This window comes from Strix aluco, chromosome 8, assembly GCF_031877795.1.
Source record: "Strix aluco isolate bStrAlu1 chromosome 8, bStrAlu1.hap1, whole genome shotgun sequence".
In the NCBI taxonomy this organism is placed as follows: domain Eukaryota; kingdom Metazoa; phylum Chordata; class Aves; order Strigiformes; family Strigidae; genus Strix; species Strix aluco.
In genome coordinates this window covers 28,251,752-28,273,965 of record NC_133938.1, presented here as the reverse complement: position 1 = coordinate 28,273,965, position 22,214 = coordinate 28,251,752, and the positions used below count along the sequence as shown (strand labels likewise).

Below are 22,214 nucleotides of genomic sequence, written 5' to 3'. Positions count from 1 at the left end.
ATAAGCAGAAAGCCCGTGAAGAGCAAAGAGTAGGGAGGGGAAAGGCAGAGCCAGCTCCAGAGTCCAAAGTCCCAAAGGCCAAGATGCCTCCCTCCTGCTTCACCGCAGCCATGTCAGGAGCACGGCTCCCCAGCGGTTTCTCCCACATCAGCATTTTACTGACAATCCCTCCTCAGTACAGCTCCAGCAACGTCAGCACACACTAATCCAGACAGAACACTTCTTTAAAAAATAAGAATAATAATCACGGCATTATCTAAGCCTGCCAAGCTCACATCTGCCCAGAACAGTGGGTAAAAGACTGGCTGTCAGTAGGGCAACACCACCCTCGCTGCCAGCACAGCACCGCAGGCAGCTGCGAGAGCTGGTCTGACAAAGGCTTGGTTTGGTGGCATTTTCCTGGGGCTGCAGTGCTGAAGGGGGAGAATTGTTTGTTCAAGAAAACGCCCAAGACAACAGTACCTACAAGGTCACATGTCTCAACACCAGATTGCTCTGGGTCACTGTAGCTTGCAGCAGTCAATTTAAAGAACTGCAGTTTCCCAAAAGCAATAAGGGAACTGTGGTCCTATATATCCTATGTATTCCTTTCGTGTTACCAGAAAGGCTTTTATGCATATGAATCGCTGGACAGCAGTACCTGACTTTTAGAGTGTTGCTTGTACAAAGAAAAATCATTTATACAAGAATTATTTAGCCTACTAGCTCCATCCAACTTCTCATTTTTGCTGTTAAAAGCCATCTAAAGGATTAAGCCCTTTCCCCCCATTCTGCCAGAACCTGCACCAAACACCAGAACTGCTGCTGCCACAGAAAGGAACAAGCAGTAAAAAAATCCCACAGGATGAATTCCTGGCAGGGACGGTCAGATGGCAGAGGCTGGAGAAACTCCTCAGACGCAGTTCCCAGACAAGGATGGCGGTGCCAAAGCCAAGCCGTAAGTGCGCCACGTTGACTGCCCCACGTTCTCTTAAGAGAAAGCCTATTTTTATGCTGTAAATATATCCCTGGCTGTGACAATTAGTAGCAAGCAACACAGACTACGGGAGCAGCAACAACGTCCTGCTCCACATCTTCAGTTGCTGGCTGCCAGCGTGATGCCTTTGTGCACCAGATGAAAATTAGTTTTTCTACATTCTTCCATAGCATCATTTCTTGAGCAGGCTTTCATGGGAAAAGCACACAGCTCTGGGAAACGCCCGAGCAGAGGGGACAGCAAGCAGCACTGGCTGAATAGGAAGCATAATTCAGCACAGTCACAGTTGCCATAGTAATAAACAAGCATTTTTCTAATCCCCTGGGCTACCTAGAGCATTAGACAGCACTAAGGCTGCTAATGGGAATGCAATTAAGCTGACATGGATATTTCTGAATTGAAGCTGACTGAGGCCTTCTATTCATTAAGGAAAGTGGTAAAGGAGTTACAAGTTCAGCTTTTTGACTGCATACTAATGAAGATTTCATTAAAGCCAGCAAAACAAAGGCAATCTGGAGCTACACGAGGACTACCATCAAGGCAAATAACAGCACCAGGAAGTCCTGTGAAAGCAGGAGCTTTCACAGCAACACCTGCTACTAACTGATCAGAAAATAAACCAGTTATATAGAATACCAACCCTGAAGTCATCCTCTGGCGCAAGTCCACCTGCAAGGAAAACACCTTTTCCTCAGGGCATGCGCCACAGATCCCTGCACGGATCTGCACGTTAGGCAGGTTGGAGGCCTGATCTGCAGAGGCAGGGCACTGGAGACAGGCGTTCCTGACACTGAACCATTACCCAGGCACAAAGAAAACACATGCCCAGAAGCTTAAAACACTCCCTTTAGTTGTTGATAAAAGTCACACTGACTTCTTAAAGAGAAAGCTGAAGTGAAACTGGTGTTTTCTCAGCAGAAAAATGACAAAGCATGCAAAGAGCTTAGACCCATCTAGCAGGCTGCACTGACAGGGAGAGCTGGTGTAGGGGGGGAAGGTTAATTTCCCAGAACACAAGGAGGAAACAGACGACAGGAGAATGACAGAGGAGAGAGGCAGTACACCTAAAAAGGACCGAGCTGCCTATTCTTAGCCCTGGGTTCAGCGACACGTGGCTATCTATTATCTCAGCACAGAAGAATCCCTAGTGGGCTCAGCATTGGGCCACAGCGACGCTGCTCAATCGAACAGCAAGACAATGACCTCTACCTGTACCCGCAGCGGCATATAATCCTCACAGAGGTCATCCCACAGCTCCTGCAGTTCAGAAATCTCCAGGGAAAGACCCAAAGGAGCTCTGGAAAAGGATTTTCTGTCTGCATTCACAAAGGCAGAACCAGCACATGCTAACCCAGCAGAAGAGCTGCCATCTGCCAAGTCACGGCTGAGCTTGGGAGGGGGCAAGTTGGACTTCACAGGAATAGGTAGCCTGCTGCCTGGGGGGCTCTGAAGGGGTTTGTAGTCCAAAGCCTTGATCAAACTGAGGGCCAGCTCCAGCCTGTTCCCGCTCAATGAAGAGTTTGGGGTCATGCGGTCATCGGAGAAGTCATCACCTTTCCCATTCCCTTTCACCCCCTTATCTGCATCTTCGTCCTTCTGCTGTGGAGGGCTTGTCTCCACAGTCGTGTCCAGGGACTCAACAGAGGATGCAGGCGTGCCTTCTTCCATGCTCTCCCCATCCACAGGCACTCTGGCGCTGGTGGACTCTGCCACATCACACACGGATGACTCCTCGTTGCCCATGCTGGCCGACCACCGGCTGGACAGCCCGCAGGAGATGCTTCTGGCCACCTTTCGCGGCACTTTGCAAATTGCTTCATAGTCGGCATCGGCCACCCGCAGCGTGGCACAGCCTCGGCAGCGCCGCGGGCGGTTACTTGCTCCCTCTGAAGCATGGCAGCTATGTGACTCCAAGCCGTGCTCTTCCTGATCCGTCCAATATTCATACCCAGAATAAGCAAAGTCCTCCTGAAGGAGGGCAGTGTACCGTACGTCAGGCAGGTTAGAAAGGTCCACAGTCCCTTCTCCACCTCTGTCATCTGTGCTAGAGTCCTCGTTGTTCCTGCGGTACATGCTTGCAATGCAGAACTTGAGGCGGTCTTTCTCCAGCAGCAGTTTCTGCAGGCGCTCGATGGAGAGGGCTTCGATGCGCGCGATGACAGTGTCGAACCTGTAGATGCGGTCCAGCATGAAGGCACACTTGCTGCAAGCGAACTCAGATTTGCCATCCCGGCACAGCTCCCTGCCCAGGACGTGGGAGAGCAGCACCTGGAGGTTCAGCTTGGCTGCCGTGTGGAAGATCCATCGCCGCTGGTTGCCACACAGCTCCCGGGCACAGATCCGGCAGGTTTCCTTCATCCTCCCTCCTGACCAGCACCCAAACCTACTTCTGGGGGCTCTCAAGAGACCTTCCTGAGGCCTCTCCCACTCACTCAGCACATCTCCCAGGGTGCAGCTCCCTCAAGCCCTGAGCCTACCTGCAATTCTCACCCCACCAATCCCCCCTTTTTAGGGGGGTGACACACCAGGACTCCTGGTGCTACAGAAACATCCCACCCTACACACCTTCACATCTCAGCCCAGCCACAACAGGGCTGCCCCCTCTCCTGGCTGTCCCCCCACTGCCCCTCCCCCCCTTCACTGCCCCCCTCTCCTCACAGCTTCCCCCCCCTCCTCCGCTTCCGAGACTGCCCCCTCTGTCCTCGCTGCCCTCCCTCCCCGGGGCCGCCCCTCACCCCGGGCTGCCCCCCTGCCCCACAGGCCCCGCCGCTCCCTCCCCCCGCCGCCGAGGATGCTCCTGCCACGGCGGCGCCCGGCTTGTGGCTCAGATTTCAAGATGGCGGCGAACGACAGCCCCCCACGCATGCGCGGCGGCCGCGGTGCCTGCCGGGATTTGTAGTCCCCACGGCCGGGTGTCACGCATGCGCAGTGACTGCCCGCGGCCCTCCCCGGGAACACGTGGCGCCCCCGGCGGCGGCACTGCCGGGGACCGCGACCGCGACGGGGCAGGGGCCCAGCCGCAGTGCCGGTGCCCAGCCCTGGTGCCAGCGCCCCCCACTAGTGCCTGTCCCCAGTGCCTATCCCAGTACCAGCGCCAGGTCCCCACCCCAGTGTCAGCGCCAGGTCCCAGCCCCGATGCCGGTCCCAGTACCCAGCCCCAGCAGGCCACCAGCACGGCGCCTCATGCCACCCAGTGGGTGCACCCCGAGGTCCCACCATGCAGGCAGCTCACGCACCGATGGCCCACGGCTGCTGGGGACAGCCCTGTGCCATCAAGATGCAGCATGGCCAGAGCTGCGCGCCTGCCAGGAACATGCTGCTCTGCTCCCTCACAGCCCCAAAATCCCGCCTGGCACCATGCCGGGCTGCCGGGGGTATTTTAAGACCCGGGATTTAAATGGCAGGCGGGCGCAGGCAGCACTGCCGCTGCAGAAGGACTGAGCAGGCTGGTGGCCTCTCCCCCCACCCCACACACCAGGTCCTCCCGCCTCCCCCCCACCCCCCGCCAGCACTGCAGCACAGCTGTGCGACGCTGCTGGGCTGGACATGGCACAGCCCTGACCACAGCCCCAGAAGGGGACAGGGATGACAAGAGCCAGCCGAGCCCTGGATGGGTGTGCTCCTCCCCAGGGTGCTGGGATGGGGTCCCCCTGTGCTTGCCCACCCACCTGCCCCCCCATAGCTGGGGGCTCCTCCAGGCGCTGCTGCAGGTCATGCTTCTCAGCTGACAGTGTCTCCACGAGCCGGTGGCTGTCGGCCAGCTCTTGGGTCAGCTCTTCGATCCTCCTGAGAGGGAGGGAAGGGCAGGAGATGCTCAGGTACTGGGATGGCCCCAGGATGGCACTGGGGACAGCTTTTGGGCGGGTGATCTCTGGGTCAAAGCAGAGCAGCCTCAGGGCTGCTCCCCCTTCCCCACAGTCGAGCTCTCTCCCCTTCGGATGACCCCTCCAGCTCCCCCAGATGCCTGCAGCTCCCTGGCCCTGCATAGAACCGTCCCCTTGGTAGTCCCCGAGGACTGGCATAGGGCACAGGCTGCCAACATAGAGGGGATGGGTCCTGGGTACCCACCTCTGAGCCATGGCACCACAGCCATCATCGCTCCTCTCCTCCTCCTTCATCCTCGCAGCTTCCTTCAGCTTCCCTGCCAGCTCCCGGCACCGCTCCGCCTCAGCTCTGGCCAGTGCCGTGGCCTGCTCGGCCTCACTCCGTGCCAGCCTGGCCTCCTGCGTGACAGCAGGGTGAGCCCCCAGACACCAACCCCTGACCACTCCCAGCCACCACCACACCCGTGCTCACCTCCTGCAGGAGCTGGATCTTGTTTTCCAGGAGCTCATAGACGTGCTCCGACTCCCGCTGCCGTTCCTCATACTGCTGCCGGAGCGCTGCCTGGCTGCGGGTCGTCTGGTTCTCTGCGGCCACCCTGCCAGGCACAGCACGGCATGGCACGGCATGGCGCAGTATGGCACAGCATAATGCAGCACGGCATGGCACGGCATGGCATCTCATGTGACATGGCATGGCACAGCACAACATGGCTTGGCACGGGACATGATATGGCATAGCATGCCACAGTACGGCATGGCATGGCATGGCCTCCCTTTGCAAAAGCCCCCACCTCAAACCTTCTGCTCTGGGCAAGCCGTGCCACCTCAGGTGTCCCCAGCCCAGTTCCCCCCATGCTGTGGGTGCTGTTTCTGCAGGACCCCCAGGCAGGGCATACTGTAACCTCTCAGTGTCACTGCCCCGGGGACAATGCTCCTCCAGCGGTGCCAGGTCATGCTCAGGCTCTGAACCCCCAAAGCAGTCACCGCATGCTCCCGAAACCAGGGGCTCCTCGGCTGCCATGCCCCCCACCCCCCTGCCCAGCGGTGCCCTGCTGTGGGATACCCATGCCAAGGCCCCTGGGCATGGTGCTGCCCTCCCCCCCAAACAGGTGCTGCCCTTTATTTTTGGCTGGCGCCAGGACTGTAAGAGGAGCCCTGCGGGTGCCCAGCCCCATTGCAAACCCCTCCGCTGCCTGTTGCGGGCAGGGTACAGGCAGAAAACCCCTGTCCCCCATGCCCACACAAGCACCGCAGACGGCACGTCAGTGCCACGTCTGCCCCGGGGCGAGGGGCTTGGTCAGCCCTGCTCACCATGTGTTGTCCAGGGCTTGTTGCTTCTCCTGCAGCTCCCGCTTCAGGCTCTCCACCTCCACCTTCAGCTCGATGTTCTGCGGGGCGGGAGGGACGCGGGTAGGATGCCCCCACACTTGCCTGGACCCCCCCAGCCCCGATGCCCAGGGGAATGCATCAGAGGTGGCATGGGGGTCCCCCACCCCACGAGGGTTTCAGGTGCTCCTGGCACTGAGTGGCACGGGTGGTATTTTAGCCTGCCGACGCTGGGATGGGGTGCACCCACTCCATCTGTCTACACCCAAACTAGCACTGCCACCCACCCCGGGCACCCCACCGGGTTGGGGATGCCCTCCCATTCCTGCCTAAGGCAGCAAGGGGCAAATTCCCACACAGCAGCTCCGACAGCTCCAGTGCCATGTCTGATGCCCTCCCTGATACCCCCACGGGCTGCATGCCCCTGGCCCCAGCCCCTCTCCACAAAGAGAGGGCATTGGGAAGGAAACCCCCACCAGGCACCCATCGCTGTCCCCCACAAGCGCTCACCCGCCGGTAAACATCATCCCGGCTGCCCTCGCCCTTCTGCTGGACGCGCTCCTCCAGAAAGTAGATGCGCAGCTTGAGGCTGAAATTCTCCTTTTTGAGGTCGTTGAGGTGCTGGGAGAGCGTGCGGTACCCGTTAGCCATGGCCGGCGCTCCATGGGGGGGGCATCCCGGCACCCCTCACATGGCGCCGCCGGGGACACGGACCAGGGTCCCTGTCCGCCCGCAGCTCCTACCGCCGGCCCTGCCACGGCCCCTTTCCTTTTTTTTTTTTCACCTCCCGGAGCTATTTGAGGAATCGCCGGAGCAGGGACGGCGGGGACAGGCGGGTGGTGAAACCCGAGCCCCGGCGGCCCCCGCGCGCCTCAGCCAGGAGGGCGGCGAGGGGGAGCGCAGCGCCCAGGGGGGGCTGAGCCCCCTCTCCCCATCCCACCACTGCCTGCCCTGCACCCCCCTCCTGCCCTCCGCACCCCACTGGCGTACCCAGGGGATCTGGCATGTATTCCGCAAGCACCTGGCAGTGCTGGGGGGGTCCTAGTGGTGCCATGGGGGGGTCCCGGCACCCCGTGGTCTCACCTGCTCGAAGTCCCGCAGGGTCTGTGTCTGGGCGAGGGGACCCATCTCCAGGTCCCGGAGGAGACACGTTTGCACCAAGGGGCCAGGCTGGGGCTGAGCACCCGGGGGGCCATGGGACCCCCCCGGCTCGGCCAGCACGGGGTCCTCGTCGCCCTCACCCCACGGCCTGTCTTGGGAAGCTGGGAGGGAGCGAGGGCGAGCAGCAGTCAGATGAGCAAAGCAGCTGCTCCATGCACCGCCTGCCTCCGAGATGTCACCGGGAGGGATGCTGGGACGCCTCGGGGCCCAGCGAGCCGCTGGCCATCCCCTGGGGTGACACATGCTGCCGGGGTGCTGAGCAGTGGCGCATCACCCTTGGCGGGGCACGGTAACGGGATGTGTGGGGTACGGGGGGGGGGGTCTCGGGGTATCTTACCCGCCATGCAGCTGGCTCCGGGGAGCACGGCTGGCCCGTCGCCACTGCAGGGGTCCCTGTGGAGAGGAGCACACGGCTGTGTCACACACAGCATCGGGGGTCCAGCCTCCAGGATCCCTCATGCACCACCCAGCTGCTGTGCCAGAGGGGCCAGGGAGGGTGGTGGGAGGTTTTACCAAAGGTTCTGCACAGTGGCTGCTGCATCTTCCCCACCCTGGGAGGGTCGCAAGTGGCTGGTGGGCACTGGGGAGGCGGCGAAGGTGAGCTCCTGACATCAAACGGTCACGCAAAAGCTGGCCCGGGGTGGGGGGTGAACTCCAGGCAAGGCAAAAACCCTTGTGCATCCGTGAGGATGCATGGTGGGGTGGGGGTGCATGCCTGTGCATGCGTGCACAGGGGCACAGGGGTCCGTGCACACATGGGGGTGCATGTGTGTGTTCCTGCAGCCGGGAGGCAGCTGCTCTAAGTGCAAAGATGCAAGGCTCTGGGGGCTGTGCAGATGGCGGTGCCCCCTTAGGAGCACTTTAGACCCATTAGCAGCCCTGGCAGGGCCACCTGAGCCCCGCAGCAGCCCCCTGCCACCCCGGGGAGGGGGTCTGGGTGCTGGCAGCAAGCAGAGGCTGCCTCGGGCAGGGCTGGCCCCCACCACTCTGCGAGGGGCCCCATGCCTCCATGCTATCACGGCTCACCAGCTCCCCACCTCAGCCACAATCAGGTTTATTTTCAGCTGAGAAGAGTGAGTCATTTCATGATTTAAAAGAAAGAGAAAAAAAAAAAACAACCCACAAATAAAAAACCCAGATTTTTTTCCTTTGAAAAAAAAAACCCAGAGTATTTATTTTCTAATCTCAGCATGACAGCCTTTTGCTGGGGTCCCATAAGCAGGGACGTGGGCACTCATCCCCAGTGCCATGGTGGACACAGTGCCCTGCCCACATGCACGAGGTTGAGCCAGCATGTTCCTGTGGCACAGGCCACAGTAGGGGCCTTTGGGGCCATGTACCCAGAGCTGGGCACACAACACCAGCACCTTTCAGGCAGGTGACACAGCACTGCCGGCCTGGGAGGGAGGGAGCAAGGGGACGTGGCCACAGGGTGTCACAGCCCCTGCAGCAACAACCCACCACGAGGGGAAACTGAGGCACGGTGACTTTAAACACACCACCGGCCAGGCCTGGCCCTGTGCCCTGCCAGGCACCATAACCAGCATGACACTCAGAAGCACAGTACCCAGGGACACGGTACCCAGAGGTGTGGTACCCAGAGGCACCCAGAGGAACGTCAACCAGAAGCACAACGCCTGAGGAGAACCAATAACCAGAGGCACAATATCCAAGGAGCCATGATCTCTGGAGGCATGACACCCCAGGAGGAGTGACACTCAGGGGTGCGATACCCACAGATAAAGCATACAAGAAGCCACGATACCCAGACTCAAGATGCACAAGGACACACAATACTCAAGGAAGCACAGTACCCAGCGGCATGATATCTCAAGGCATGATATCCCAGGAGACACTATACCCAAAGAAGCACAACACCCAGTGACATGACATCCAAGGAGGCATGACACCCAGAAGCATAATACTCGGGGACACAGCAATCAAGGAGGCAGGACAGCCAAATGCCTGATACCCAAGGATTCGTGATATCCAGAGGCACAGTACCCACGGAGACACAGCACAATACCCAAGGAGGGGCGATACCCGGGGGCGCAACACCAGAGGAGGTGCAATACCAGAGGAAGCACAACCCTGAGGAGATGCAACACCCAAAAGGGTGATACCCGACAGGAGGGTGACCAACCTCTGTGGTTCCAGTGCTGTGGGGGCTCCTCAGGGCCATCCTGAGGCAGGGCCAGCTTGGCATCATAACTGGCTGTGGGCTCTGGGGTGAGCGAGCAGAGCACCCAGTTTCTCACAGCGCAGCCAGCACCCCCCAACACCAACACTGGGAGCTCCGTGCTGGGCCACAGGGATGCTGGGACCAGCAGGAGCCCCAGGCTCTGCCATGGCCATGGCCGGCTGGGCGGGATGGGGGCTCCCCCCTCCCTGTCCCTGTGCCCAACACTGGGAATTTGTTTGCTGTGAAGGGGAGGCTGCCGCGGTGCTGCCGGGGCTGCAGGAGGACAAGAGCCCTTTCATGCCGGCCATGCCACCCCGGGAGATGGAGTAGAGCTGCCGGCACGGCACAGAGCCGGAGGGGGGCACAGCCCTGGGGCCCCCCACCCTCCGGGCAGCACTTCCCACCCAATGTACCTTCAAGCCCTGGCACGAGGGGTGCCACGCGGGCCTGACTCAGAGCACCCGCTGACTCACAGCATCTCTGTGGCATTGCACCAGGGCTACTGGCGCTGCTTGCCGGCACCGGCGCTCCGAGGAGCCGTCGGGGAGAGGGGAGAGAGCAGGGGTGGCTGCCAGGGCCACAGCGTGGGCAGCGTGAGTGGCCGCTGCCCCACGGGAGAGCATCCCCAACCTCCCAGCACCCCGAGACAGCAACTCACCTCTTCCTGCTGCCGGATTGCCTCCTGCAGATGGACAAAGGGACAGACAGAGGGATGGATGATGGCAGCCCCCAGCCCCCTGCTCAGCCACAGCCACTCTGGGTGCCAGCAACTGTCTCCGGGCTGGCAGAGGGTCCGTGGCGAAGGCCAGGGCGAGCACGGCGGCTCGGTGCCGGGGCCGGGATGCTGAGCGTGGCACAGCCTGGCTCCCCACTGACTCGTCGGCACAAATGTTTCAGCAGGGGCTGAGTGCTGCCACTGGGGAGGTGGAGCCGGGGACAGCCGGCCACGACCGTGGTGGCCGCCTGCGCGCCGGGGCGTGTGTGCACAGCACACGGCACAGGGCACACGGCACAGGGCACACCGCATGGCCAGCCGCCCGCACACAGGGCACGGTAACAAGGTCTCCATTGAGCACGGCGGGACGGGGGGAGCCGGGGGCCGGCGTTACCCACACTCCTGGCGAGGACGGCTCCCGGCGCTGCACCGCACGCGTGGCAGCCGGCACGGCTCCCGGGGCCCGGCAGCCCTGGCTGGGTGCCGGGACTAATGGTCTGCCCGGCGGCTCAGGCTGGAATTGGGGATGGACAGAACCAAGGGGAAGAGCAGGGAGGATGCAAACAAGGCTGGGCAGACGGGGCAAGCTAAACTCGCCATGCCAGCCCCCCCAGACCACAGCCCTTCCCGCAGGGCCACCCTTGGCCCACAGCCTCCCAGCACACCCCACCTGCCCAGCACCCTGAGCAGAGCGGGCCCAGCGCGGGGCCCAGCGAGCCGCCAGGCCGGCTGGAAGCAGGGTGTCCCACAGCCCCGCTGCCAGTGCCAACCACGGGAGCCCAGCAGCAGGCAGGGGACACCCACGGCCCGAGGGGGATGGGGCTTGGGACAGCGGTGTCCGGCCCCACACAGCCCCGAGGGCGCACACCCGCATCCCGGCCGCATCCCGGCCGCATCCCGGCCACACCGATGCCGGTTGGTACCTGGGCCTCAACCTGCCACGGCATCACCACAGCCCAGCGCGGGCACACGCGGTCCCCACGGGTGTCCCGGGCACACGCAGCCCCCACGCGTGCCCGGGGCACACGGACATCCCGACCCGCATCACTCACGGCCACACGCACCCACGGACGACACACGCACGCACGGACACGCTCCTCACCTCCGCCGCGGGGCTCGCATCCTGCCCCGCCGGGCACTGGGCCGGGCACCGGCGGCACCGGGCGGCACCGGGCGGCACCGGGCCGAGCCGGCGGGTCTCCGCAGGCGCTGCCGGGCCGCCCCAGCGTGCGCCGGGGAGGTGGCTCTGCGGCACGGGCCGGCTCCGCCTGCCGCTGCACGCCCTCCTCCTCCTCCTCCTGCTCCTCCCTGCCTCCATCCTTCGTCCATCCCTGCCTCGCTGCATCCTTCCTTCCCTCCCTCCCTCTGACCTTTCATCCTTTCTTCCCAGCGCCCTCCCTCCCCTCCCCGCTCCATCCCTCCATCCCCCCTCGCTCCCTCTCTCCATCCCCCCACCGTCGTCATCCCGGTCCCACCGCCCAGCAGCCAGCCTGTCCCGGCTGACACAGCCACCCCCAGTGCCTCTGGGCTGAGCCCCAATCCTTCCCCACTTTTCAGTCTCCCAGGGACAACCCCTGATTCCTCTCTCCCCCCCCTACAACATTGCGCCAACCTCCCAGTCACCCCAGAAGACCCCCAAATAGCCAAGGTCTCCCATGGCATCCCCAACCATCCATCCTGACACCCCTTGTCTTGCCCTACTACCTTGGTCTTCCTTGGATGCCTCCATCTCAGCTTGACACCCCTCCATCCCCTTTGTCACCCCCAGAGCCCCAGGAGCCCCCCGGGCACCATTCCAGCCCTGCAACACCCTCACTTGCTCTCTAATCTTCTGTGACTTCTCAGTCCCCCACTGGGACATCCCTGTCACCCTCAATCCCCCTTGGCCCCACCATCACCCTAACCCCCATGAACACCCACATCCCAACATAACACCCCCAATTTCCCCTACCCTTGCCTCTCCTTTGCCACTCCTTACCCCAACCCCAATAACCCCAGTCCCCTTTGACCCCCCCCTAATTCCTTTCCCTGCTTGATACCGCAGTCCCAGTGCTGTCCTTGCCCTCTCCCCCAGCCACATCCACTCTGCAGGCACACCCCTCCACTGCTCCCCCATTGCCTGTCCCCTCTCTTCTCCCACAGCCCCTTGGGGAGTTGTCCCCCATGGCCCCCTACACCTGTCACCAAGCAGAGCTCATCCAGGCCCCTGGTACTAATGGGGTCAGCACCAGGGTGCCGTATCCCCATAACCCCCACACTCCATCCCAGTCGTGGCTCATCAGCCACCACGTCCCCCAGGCACCCATCCCACTGGCCCTGATAGCTTTGGGGTCCCCTCCAGCCCAAGGGGCCCATTCTCAGGCCACAGGCAGGGACCAGTCTCTCTATCTGGCTTGCTCGGAGGGCCAGGAGTGGGGGGACACGCCTGCGGGCACCGCCACCCCGCCAGCACCCCCCGTGCCACAGCAGGTCCCCAGCGAGGGATGGGGTACCGGGGTGCGTGGGGCTGTGCCTCTGGCGCTGCTCCCCAGGAGAGGGCACCCGCCGGCCGGGAAAAGCCGGGAAATATGACCCGACAGCAGCAGTGGCTTGGCCACGCGTGTCCTCCACACAGGCTGGCCACAGGCGTGGGAGAGGGGCCACGGAGGGGTACAGAGGCACTGGGCAAACCCAGGCAGTGCCAGCACGGGGAGCAGGGCACCAGGATGCCAGGTCGGCAGGCACCTCGAGCAAGGTCTTAATGGTTAACAGAGGCCAGGGCCTGCGGCAGGGCTGTGTCGAGGGCTGCGGGGCCATGGGGCGGTGTCCCAGCCACGGAACATCCCGCAGTGTGGGTGCCCCCAGCCCATGCCATGCGCGAGGCTGTGGAGAGGGAGCCCTGACCCAGTCCCTGGGTCACACAGCCCCACCGAGGGGCCGTTTCGGGACCCCACTGCAGATTTCACCAGCCACTGCCCTTGACCGCATCTCTCACCCTGTGTTGGCTGCCCTGGACTTTCCCCGCTCTGGCGTCACGGTTGTTCCCTGGCTGTGGTTGCAGTGTATGTAGCAGCGGGGTATAGGCAGTGTCAGGGTGTAAGTCGCACTGGGGTATACACAGTGCCGGGGTGTACATAGTACTGGGCTCTCACACCTCGGCTGCGCTGCCCATGGCGAGGTTGTCCATCCTGGCCACCTCCCAGCTGCTGGGACAGGTCCTCCCTTGGGCTCTGCTGGGTTTAACAGCCCCCGGGGGCACCGCAAGGGCAGTTTGGTCCAGCCCTGCTGCTTGGGGCATGCACCAGGATGGGGAAGGGCTCAGTCCCATCAGGACCCTGCCTGAGAGTGCCATGTCCCTGCTGCCCACCCCCAGCGCACAGGAGGTGGTGGGCAAGAAAGGGCCAGATCCTGGCTCCCCCGAGGGCAGGTCCTGCGGTCTGCCTGGCCCAGGTGCGCTGTGAGGGTTTGGCTCCATGAGCAGGGGGACACCCTCCATCCCTCGCCATCCACCATGATGGGCTGTGCCCGGCCCCGGGGGGTCCCCACGCCATCCCCTCTGGAGGACCAGCACGTTCCCCCCGTGAGGTCACTGGACGCAGCCACATGGCTCTTGCCCCATGGAGGGCGTTTGCTGGGCGGCTCTCACGCACCCCACGTCATTGGGAGCCGGTGGCCAGGGCTGGCCCTGTGCCCCCGGCCCCTTATCGGGGGCATTGCTCAACGGCAGGTGCTATGTTGGGGGTGGGCAGGGGCCTGGCACTGTCTCACCCCTGGGGGATCCGGGGAGCCCCCATTTCTGGGTGAGCTGGGGGGCCATGGCCGGGCTTGTCATGGGCTGGGGACCGGGATGCTCCCCCTGCCAGCGGCACCCCCAGCTTTGTGGGGAGCCACCTGCACCATCGTGGCTGCCACCACCGTTCCCCTCCTGCCCCGCTGTGCTGTGCCGGGCAGGGAAACTGAGGCACGGCCGCCGTGCGCGGAGGGGGGGGACGACACGCTGCCCCCCGCTCCCCCCGGCCCGGGGGGAGCGGGGTCCTGGTGGGGCACCCCCTTGCTGGGGGGCTGCTGGGGGGCCCGGCACAGCCCCGGCCCCTCTCCCTTCCTCCTCCTCCTCCCTCCCTTTACCCGAGGGGGCGGGGGGGCATCGGGCGGGCTGGGGCGGGGAGGGGAAGGGAAGGAGGTGGGATTATGGAGACGGGACCCAATGAGCCCGAAAAACGTGCCCCGCTCGCAGCCCTTTTAGCGCGGCGGACGGGCGGCAGCAGCCTCCGGGCGGCGTGAGGAGGGAGCCCCGTCCCGTCCCGTCCCGTCCCGTCCCGTCCCGTCCCGTCCCGCCATGGCGCTGGGGAGGCTGCAGAAGGTGCTGATCAGCGACAGCCTGGACCCCTGCTGCCGGGAGATCCTGCAGGCCGGCGGCCTCCGGGTGCAGGAGAAGCCCGGGCTGAGCAAGGAGGAGCTGCTGCGGGAGATCCGGGTGAGCGCGGCGCGACCGGGCGGCCCCCACGGGCGGGCGCGGGCGCGGGTGGGGGCGCAGCGGCGGGCCGGCGATCCCGGGTGGCAGCGGAGCCCCCTCGGCCGGCGGGGCCGGTCCCCGCCTCCCGTCTGATGCAAGAGCCCGGCCGGTTTCGCACGGCGGGTCCCAGCCCCCGGCAGCGGCTGTCCCCAACCCGCCACCCACCCGGGGACGCCCTGGGGCCGCCGGCCCCCGTCCCACCCGCCGTGTCTGTGTGTCCCCCACGCAGGACTGCGATGGCCTCATCGTCCGCTCGGCCACCAAAGTCACGGCCGACGTGCTGGAGGCGGCGGAGAGGCTGCAGGTGGTGGGCAGAGCAGGCACCGGCGTGGACAACGTGGACGTGGAGGCGGCCACGAGGAAGGGTGTCCTGGTCATGAAGTAAGAGTGGGAGCGTGGGGACATCCCTGCCCGTGCTCCTGGGGAGACAGGGGAGGCTCTAGCAAGGCTCCCTCTCCACCCACGGTACCACCCTGGGGGTCTCCCTCCTCCCGGGGTGCAGACCCCCCTCAGGCCGGGAGTGACCCACCAGTGACACCGGTCTCCATCCCCAGCACACCCACTGGCAACAGCCTCAGCGCCGCCGAGCTCACCTGCGGGATGATCCTGTGCCTGGCCAGGTGAGTGTGGGGCAAGACGGGGGGACGGGACGTGAGCCCCATGGCCCCCTGTCCCCACCCTGACCACTGCCTCCCCTTGCAGGCAGATCCCGCAGGCAGCTGCCTCCATGAAGGAGGGCAAGTGGGACCGTAAGAAGGTAGGAGGAGGTGGGCGCAGCACCCCGAGCAGGACGGGGCGGCGGGTGCCTGTGTGGGGTGTGCTCGCTCACTCTCCGCCTTGCACCCTAGTACATGGGCATGGAGCTCAACGGGAAGACACTGGGCGTGCTGGGGCTGGGCCGCATCGGCAGGGAGGTGGCCACCCGCATGCAGGCTTTCGGCATGAAGGTAAGGAGCCGGGGCCGGCAGGAGGGGTGGGGAGAGTGGAACCCCCTGGCCTGGCCACGAGTGCCGTGCCAAGCTGCAGGAGTGAGTGCCTGCTCTGCCTCAGACCATAGGCTACGACCCCATCATCACCCCCGAAACCTCAGCCGCCTTTGGCGTGGAGCAGCTGCCGCTGGAGGAGATCTGGCCCCGCTGTGACTTCATCACGGTGCACACACCACTGCTGGCCTCCACCATGGGTACGGGGCAGGCACTGGCATGGGGGGCGGTTGTGGGGGAGCTGGGGCAGCCCCCCACTGCTCACAGCACTCCCTCCGCAGGGCTCCTGAACGACAGCACCTTCGCCAAGTGCCGCCGCGGCGTGCAGGTGGTGAACTGCGCCCGCGGCGGCATTGTGGACGAGGGCGCGCTGCTGCGGGCGCTGCGGTCAGGGCAGTGCGGCGGGGCCGCCCTCGACGTCTTCACACAGGTGAGCGGGAGCGCGGGGACCCCCCATGCCTGGCTTTGGCTCAGCGTCACCTTAACTCTGCCCAAGCCAGGCCAGGGCAGCCTGGCAAACTCTGCGGGACTGGGACTGGGCACAGCCCTGCCCCAGGTCCCCTCCTTGTGAGGGAGGAGGGGGTAAATGCCCCCCCCCAGGCTCCTGGGGGGGTGCCGGGGGCTGATGGTGGGATGGGGCTGTGTTGGCAGGAGCCCCCGAAGGACCGTGACCTGGTGAACCACCCCAATGTCATCTGCTGCCCACACCTGGGCGCCAGCACGCAGGAGGCGCAGAGCCGCTGCGGGAAGGAGATCGCCATGCAGATCGTGGACATGGCCATGGGGAAGGGGCTGGCTGGCACAGTGAGTCCCCCCGCCAGGCACCTGACCTCCGTGCCTCAGTTTCCCCATCTGTAGAGCATGGATGTGTTGGGAACAACCCTGTGTGCTCGCTGGTGAGTTCCCATCGCATGTCTTGCTCTTCCTCACAGGTCAACGGGCAGGCTCTCAGCAAGGCTTTTGCACCCCAGACCAAGCCCTGGATTGCCCTGGCCAGGGCCCTGGGCTCGGTGCTGCGCATGGCGGGCAAGCAAGCGCAGGGCAGCGTGCAGGTCTGCACCCGAGGTGAGGCAGGCAGGCTGCGCCCCGAGTCTGGGACCCCAATGGGTGGGCAGCGCAGTGGGGTGTGGGGGGACCTACTGGGCTGGGTGGATGGGAGGAGGGATGGGAGGGCGGCCAGGAGGAGGGATGGACAGGAGGCTGGTTGATGGTGGGATGGAAGGAGGGGGAGCCGTGGGGGTATGGATGGGTGGGTGCATGGGTGGGTGGGAAGATGGGAGTAGGTATGGGTGTGTGGATGGGTGGGTGGGAGGACCAGCCCCAGGCTGGCTGCTCCAGCGCGGGGCTGACCCCTCTGCTGCTGGCCCGTCCACCCTCTGCTTCCTGCCTGTGCCCCAGGGACACCCCTGCAGGAGGCCGGGAGCTACCTGACACCCGCCGTGGCTGCGGGCATGCTGGCTGGAGGGGCGCAGAAGGACGTGACCCTGGTGAATGCCCTGCTGCTGGCCCAGGAGGCTGGGCTGAAGGTGTGTGGACACCCAGGGCTCCGCACCTCAGCCTGGCACACCCAGGCCCCACCCTTCCTGGGGTTGCCCTGTGGGGCTGCTAATGCAGCGCTCAGGCTGGTGGCCATTCCCTGGGGTCACCTCTGAGGACACCCCTTCCCCATGCCCTGCCACGTGCAGGACCTGGGCGCTGAGTGGCTGCAACTCTCCGGCAGGTCACAACCACCCACGGCGACATGGCCCCCGAGCCCGACGGCAGCGCCAGCTTGCTGCAGGTGTCCCTGCAGGGCACCCCACACCGGGTGGTGGGGACAGTGCAGGGCAGCACCCCAGTGCTGCGGGAGATCAATGGGGCCACCTTCAAGCAGCCGGCTCCGCTGACTGGCCCCATCCTCATCTACAGAGCCAAAGCCTCCGAGCCCAGCACACTGCCTGCGCTCACCGGTGAGCTCCCCGAGGGGGGATGTGGAGAAAAGGATTTGGAGTGGAGGGGGAAGAAACACCATCGTGGACCTTTGAGGGGCACTGGGGGGGGCAGAGCCCTGCTACCTGGTGGGTGCTGGGGTGGTGGGGCAGCCTGAGGCCCCTAACACCTCTCCTCCTCTCCAGGGCTGCTGGGGAAGGCGGGGGTCCAGCTCCAGTCCTACCACAGCTCCAGCACTGTGGCGGGGGAGCAGTGGAGCGTCGTGGGGCTCTCAGCCTCCCTGTCCGACCTCAGCGAGCTGAAACCACGAGTCGCGGAGGTCTTCCAGCTCCACCTGTAAACCCTGACCGCCAGCAAGGACTCTCCCCATGGCTGCAGCATCTAGACCCCTCCCTCATCCGGGGGAGCATTGTGCTAGGCTGCCCCCAGCACCCATGCTGGGCTTGGGGTGGCCCCATGCTCAATAAAGAGTCTGGGAGGAGAGAGCATGTGATGCCTTGTCTCTGTGTTCCCTTGTCCTCAGCCTCAAAGCTCCTGCAGGCTCTGTCCCTCCTGCCCCCAGCCCCTCCTGCCCCGCCAGCCCCGATTCTGTTTGCTCAAGGGTGCAAAGGTCTCTGCGGCTGCTGTGGCCCCACTGAGGTCCCGTCCGGCCACGGTCCCGTGCTGGGACACGGCCCAGAGAGCAGGCAGCGCTCCAAGGGGGGCTGAGCCCTCCCGTGAGCCCCCGCGTCGCCTGCCCCCTCCTGCCTGCTGGGAATTGCCCCCCTGGGCAATTTTCACTTTTGGGAACGTTTCACTTTGCTGGCATCACTTCCAGACTGAAAACCGAGACCAGAGAGCTGAGGTTTGCTTGGCTCCCCCAGAACATTGGGGAATGCTCCCATCCTGGGGAAATGGGGGTACTGAGGCTCGTGTTCAATGGTGGCCACGTCTGGTGCCCATGGGATATATCCCATCAGGGGTTGCAATCCAGCCCTGTGGTGGTTGAGGGAAGGATCCACAGAGTGAGAGAGAACCACTTGCAACCAGGAGCCAGAACCGGGCCGCTGCCCCCTCTCATCTGTGCCTTTATTCCCCTGTGCTGCCCAGGTTGGAGCAGAAAATGCCACTGTCTCCACCAGCTCCAGGGCCTGAGGCACTACCGGCTTCTTCCCGGCCATCCAAGGTGTTGTTTCCTGCAGAGGCCAGTCCTGGATTTGGGGGTGAGCAGGGATGCTGGTGGGGAGGAGAGCATCCCCCTACCTGGGGCTCACCCCTTCTGTCCCCCCTAGACGGGCTTCCTGGCGTATTCCCGGCGGTACTTGGCGTCCACCCGTGTCAGGTACCAGGTGCCAGGGAAGAGATCTGCCTGGGAGCCGTGGGGAGCGTGGTCAGCTGCAGGGAGAGGGCGGCGATGCTCAGCAGGGCCGTGAGGTGCCAGTGGGTGGGTGTCGCATCCCCCCAGCCCCACTCACCCAAGTGATGGGTCTCCTCCCGCCGCTTCATGATCTCGGCAAAGTCCTGCGGGGCCACGCGCTTGCGGGCGTCCAGGCGAGCTGGCAGGTCGGCCAGGCTGGAGACCAGCTTGTCCAGGGGCGAACCTGGTGGCGGGCACCCCCCGGGTGAGACGGCACTGTTGGCGGCCCCGGCCCCGCAGCCCCACGCTGCCCTCCCCGCCCGGCCCCCCTCTCCCGTGGGGCTCACCCGGGGCCGCATCCTGTGAGACGCGGAGGGAGAACATGCTGGCGGCCAGCCCTGAGCCGTAGGAGAAGGCACCGATCCGGGAGCCGGCCAGGTCCCGCGCTGAGGACCTGCAGCGAGGGGTTGGGGGGGTTAGAGGAGATTTGGGGCTGGGATGCGGGGCTGCCTCCTGCCCCCTTTGCAGGCAGGGGGGTCCTGGGACTCAAGGCCGCATTGTCAAGCCCTGGAGTGCAGTGGTGTTGGGGAACCCCAGAATGAGACGTTCGCTCTCCCCAGTGCCTGGCCATTCCCACGGCTCCTTTGCTGCGGGGTCAGCCGTTCTGCTGGGCATGGCAACGGGGTTTTCATCCTCCCAGTGCCGACAGAAGGGCTTTATGCGCTGGCCCAGCTCCAGAGAGTTGGGATGAAAAGGCTGTCAGGGAGACGGCACGACACGGGATGCATCCACACGGGGGTTATATGCAATGAAAGTGTTAGGTCTCTGCTGGGAGGGATGAGTGCTGGTGCCTGCCCCCCCAGACAGCCCGGCCAGAGACTGCCCTCCCCAGAATGACACACACACACATCCCCAGCCAGCTTTTTGGGGGACTCACTGTGCCAGGAGAGAGGCCAGGCAGCCATACATGGATGGCGTGTACATGTTGCCATTGCGGGAGGAGAGGAGCAGGGAGGGCTTGGTCTTCTGGTTGAAGATCTCCTGGCTGGCTGCCTGGAACGCCTTCTCCACCTCCTTACTGGTGTAGGTGTCCTCCAGCTTCACACCACTGCCCAGAGAGAGGCCGGCTCAAACCCCACACCAGCACATCCCTGGCTGGGTTGGGGGTGGGGGACACTGCATGGGGACCCACCGAAAAGACTGTAGACCCTTGTAGAGGCCGGCAGCTGTGTCAGGGTTGGGGGTGGCCAAGAAGTCATTGAGCAGCAGCCGCCCCACTGACTTCTGCACCAGCTTGCAGAAGGGCGTGTGGAAGATGATGAACTTGAAGTCGTCGAGGGTGAAGGGCCGCTGGACGCCGGCTGGAAGGCAATGTGGGGCTGTCAGCACCCGCTGGAGTGGCAGGGGCACCCCAGGCGTGCCGCTGCTTACCCTGCTGCCACTGGCTCTCCGCCTTCCGGCGGTACACAGCGTAGCAGCGGTCCAGTGCCCGCAGGTAACACTGGATGGAGAGCTGCCCGTCCACCACTGGGTACTCGGAGGCCAGGTCCGGCTTGTAGAAGTCATAGGCGTGCTCCATGTGGGTTCCCCGCAGGCCTGCGGGCACAGGGAGAGCCAGCTGTTGGGGAGCGTTGGGGAGCAGCCGGATGGCAAGCACACACAGGTGCTGCCCACCATGCCAGCCCCAGCACCCGCCAGCCTCCCTGGGTCACTCCGTGGTGCCCACAGGGATGTGGCTGACTGGGATCCTGGGGTACCCAGCACCAGGCAACCACTGAGGCTGGCAGAGCCGGTGCTGCTGGAGCTGAGACTCTCTGTCTGGGGCTGGGACATGGATGTATAGCCTCCAGGGACAGCACCCATCATCTCACCATGCCCAGGGCCTCATGACACTGACCTCTCTCCAGCACCAGTGGGGCGTTGGGTCCCACTAGCATGGCGATGGCACCAGCACCTCCCGTGGGCCGCGCATTCCCTGTGGCGTAGACAGCGATGTCCCCGCACACCACCACGGCGTAGCGACCTGAGGGAGGATAGGGGGGTCGGCAGGGCCATCAGCAGGTGGGAGCCTCCATTCTGTGGCCTTCAAGTACTCCCATTCCCACACTGCCAGGTGTCATGGCCAAGGTGGGTAGGAAACAGGGGTGATGGAGAGCCTGGAGGGGCAGCAGCTCCCTTTGAGGATTGCTGGAGCATCTCTGGGTTTCAGGCCACCTCCTGCTTCCTTCCCCCATCCCATGGTACCCACCCAACATCCAGCCCCCCATCCCCACAGCACAGTCCCTGCCTGCACCCACCGTCCCAGGCGCTGGACTCCACCCAGGCGGCCGCGTTGAAGAGCGAGGCCGTGCCCCCATAGCAGGCGTTGGTGGTGTCAATGCCCTCCACGTCAGTGTTGCCCGAGTCGTGGAAGAGCTGCATAAGGACGGTCTTGACAGCCTTGGACTTGTCGACGACGGTCTCGGTGCCCACCTCAAGGCGGCCGATGGCGTCCCAGGAGAGGCGCCCGCGCTCCACCAGCCGCTGCACCACCGTCAGGCACAGGGAGTTGATGTCCTCATGGGCGGCGCAGAAGCCCATCTGCTGCTGGCCCAAGCCCCGTGTGTACTTGCCGGCCTCCACGCCGTCATACCGCTCCAGCTCCTCCTGCTCCACGTACTGGGCAGGGAAGTACACCTCCAGTGCCAGGATGCCCACGTCCTTAGGCCAGGCGCCCGTCCCGGCAGCGCTGGAGAGGCTGCGGGGCAGAGGGAGCGGCGACGGTCCCACAGCAGCCCCAAGCCTTGGGGGCAGCTGTTGGCCCTGGGAGATGCCACCAGCAAGCACCCCAGCCTGTGAGCACCCCAAATCCCTGTTGGTTCCCTGTGCCCAGTGGTGCTGTGGGGAGGAGGGAGAGCATCCCATTCCCTAGAAAAGCTTAAGAGCACTGCCAGCTCCCCGACCACCCCCCCCGATTATGCCTCTACTCCACCCAATCCGCATGGGTGCTCACCATGCCTTCTGCACAGCCATGGGGTGCTGGGCCCCCCGGGGTACCTGCTCCGGCCCCAGTGGCGCCCGCCGAGCTCCCCAGCAGCGTGTGGCGCGGCCGACCAAGCGCAGCATCTTCTCCCTGGCTGCTGCACAAAATGGAGGGACGGACAGCGGGACGGACAGTGGGATGGACGGCAGGATGGGCCTTGCATGGTGCTTTTATAAACTGCGTTGGCGGCACGGCACAGCCCTCCCAGCCCTTATCAGCATGCTGGACCCCAGCGCTCAAAGGTCACCGAGAGCCAGCCAACGCGACA

At 64.2% G+C, this 22,214-nt stretch overlaps 3 protein-coding genes across 14 annotated transcripts in view; 1 reads left to right on the top strand and 2 right to left on the bottom strand.

The window, feature by feature from the left end:
- PDE4DIP (phosphodiesterase 4D interacting protein) overlaps positions 1-11,419 on the bottom strand; it is a 34,556-nt gene extending 23,137 nt beyond the window's left edge. For 7 of the 12 annotated variants that reach the window (XM_074832829.1, XM_074832834.1, XM_074832831.1 and 4 more), the window contains exon 1: positions 2,186-3,584. In XM_074832829.1, coding sequence (XP_074688930.1) covers positions 2,186-3,334 — 1,149 coding nt within the window. In that variant the 5' untranslated portion in view covers positions 3,335-3,584. Of the gene's footprint in view, positions 1-2,185; positions 3,585-4,644; positions 4,763-5,044; positions 5,200-5,272; positions 5,397-6,111; positions 6,189-6,636; positions 6,905-7,209; positions 7,546-7,624; positions 7,681-10,127; positions 10,152-11,286 lie in introns of those variants that run through there. The other 5 variants (XM_074832836.1, XM_074832839.1, XM_074832833.1 and 2 more) reach the window with 5 other exon arrangements.
- A 3,024-nt stretch (positions 11,420-14,443) lies between these two features.
- Positions 14,444-18,076, top strand: PHGDH (phosphoglycerate dehydrogenase). The gene is made up of 12 exons (XM_074832828.1): positions 14,444-14,637; positions 14,906-15,057; positions 15,231-15,296; positions 15,379-15,433; positions 15,525-15,623; positions 15,727-15,859; positions 15,941-16,089; positions 16,311-16,463; positions 16,592-16,724; positions 17,058-17,185; positions 17,380-17,608; positions 17,774-18,076. The coding sequence occupies exons 1-12, from the start codon at positions 14,500-14,502 to the stop codon at positions 17,926-17,928; spliced, it is 1,590 nt and encodes a 529-aa protein (XP_074688929.1). The 5' UTR covers positions 14,444-14,499; the 3' UTR covers positions 17,929-18,076.
- Positions 18,077-18,614: 538 nt separating this feature from the next.
- HMGCS2 (3-hydroxy-3-methylglutaryl-CoA synthase 2) lies at positions 18,615-22,113 on the bottom strand. Its single transcript, XM_074831667.1, has 9 exons — positions 21,917-22,113; positions 21,222-21,661; positions 20,822-20,947; positions 20,356-20,520; positions 20,117-20,285; positions 19,862-20,032; positions 19,272-19,378; positions 19,043-19,168; positions 18,615-18,962 (listed from the first exon to the last, which is right to left on the bottom strand). The coding sequence occupies exons 1-9, from the start codon at positions 22,027-22,029 to the stop codon at positions 18,856-18,858; spliced, it is 1,524 nt and encodes a 507-aa protein (XP_074687768.1). The 5' UTR covers positions 22,030-22,113; the 3' UTR covers positions 18,615-18,855.
- Between the last annotated feature and the right edge of the window lie 101 nt (positions 22,114-22,214).

Excerpts from the sequence above, each read along its gene's own strand:
- PHGDH (XM_074832828.1), top strand. The coding sequence starts at position 14,500 with ATGGCGCTGGGGAGGCTGCAGAAGGTGCTGATCAGCGACAGCCTGGAC. Across the intron at positions 15,624-15,726 it reads TGCAGGCTTTCGGCATGAAG|ACCATAGGCTACGACCCCAT; the intron begins GTAAGGAGCCGG and ends GCTCTGCCTCAG. Across the intron at positions 16,464-16,591 it reads GGAAGGGGCTGGCTGGCACA|GTCAACGGGCAGGCTCTCAG; the intron begins GTGAGTCCCCCC and ends TCTTCCTCACAG.
- HMGCS2 (XM_074831667.1), bottom strand. The coding sequence starts at position 22,029 with ATGCTGCGCTTGGTCGGCCGCGCCACACGCTGCTGGGGAGCTCGGCGG. Across the intron at positions 20,286-20,355 it reads GGAGAGCCAGTGGCAGCAGG|CCGGCGTCCAGCGGCCCTTC; the intron begins GTAAGCAGCGGC and ends ATTGCCTTCCAG. Across the intron at positions 20,033-20,116 it reads AAGGGTCTACAGTCTTTTCG|TGGTGTGAAGCTGGAGGACA; the intron begins GTGGGTCCCCAT and ends CTCTCTGGGCAG.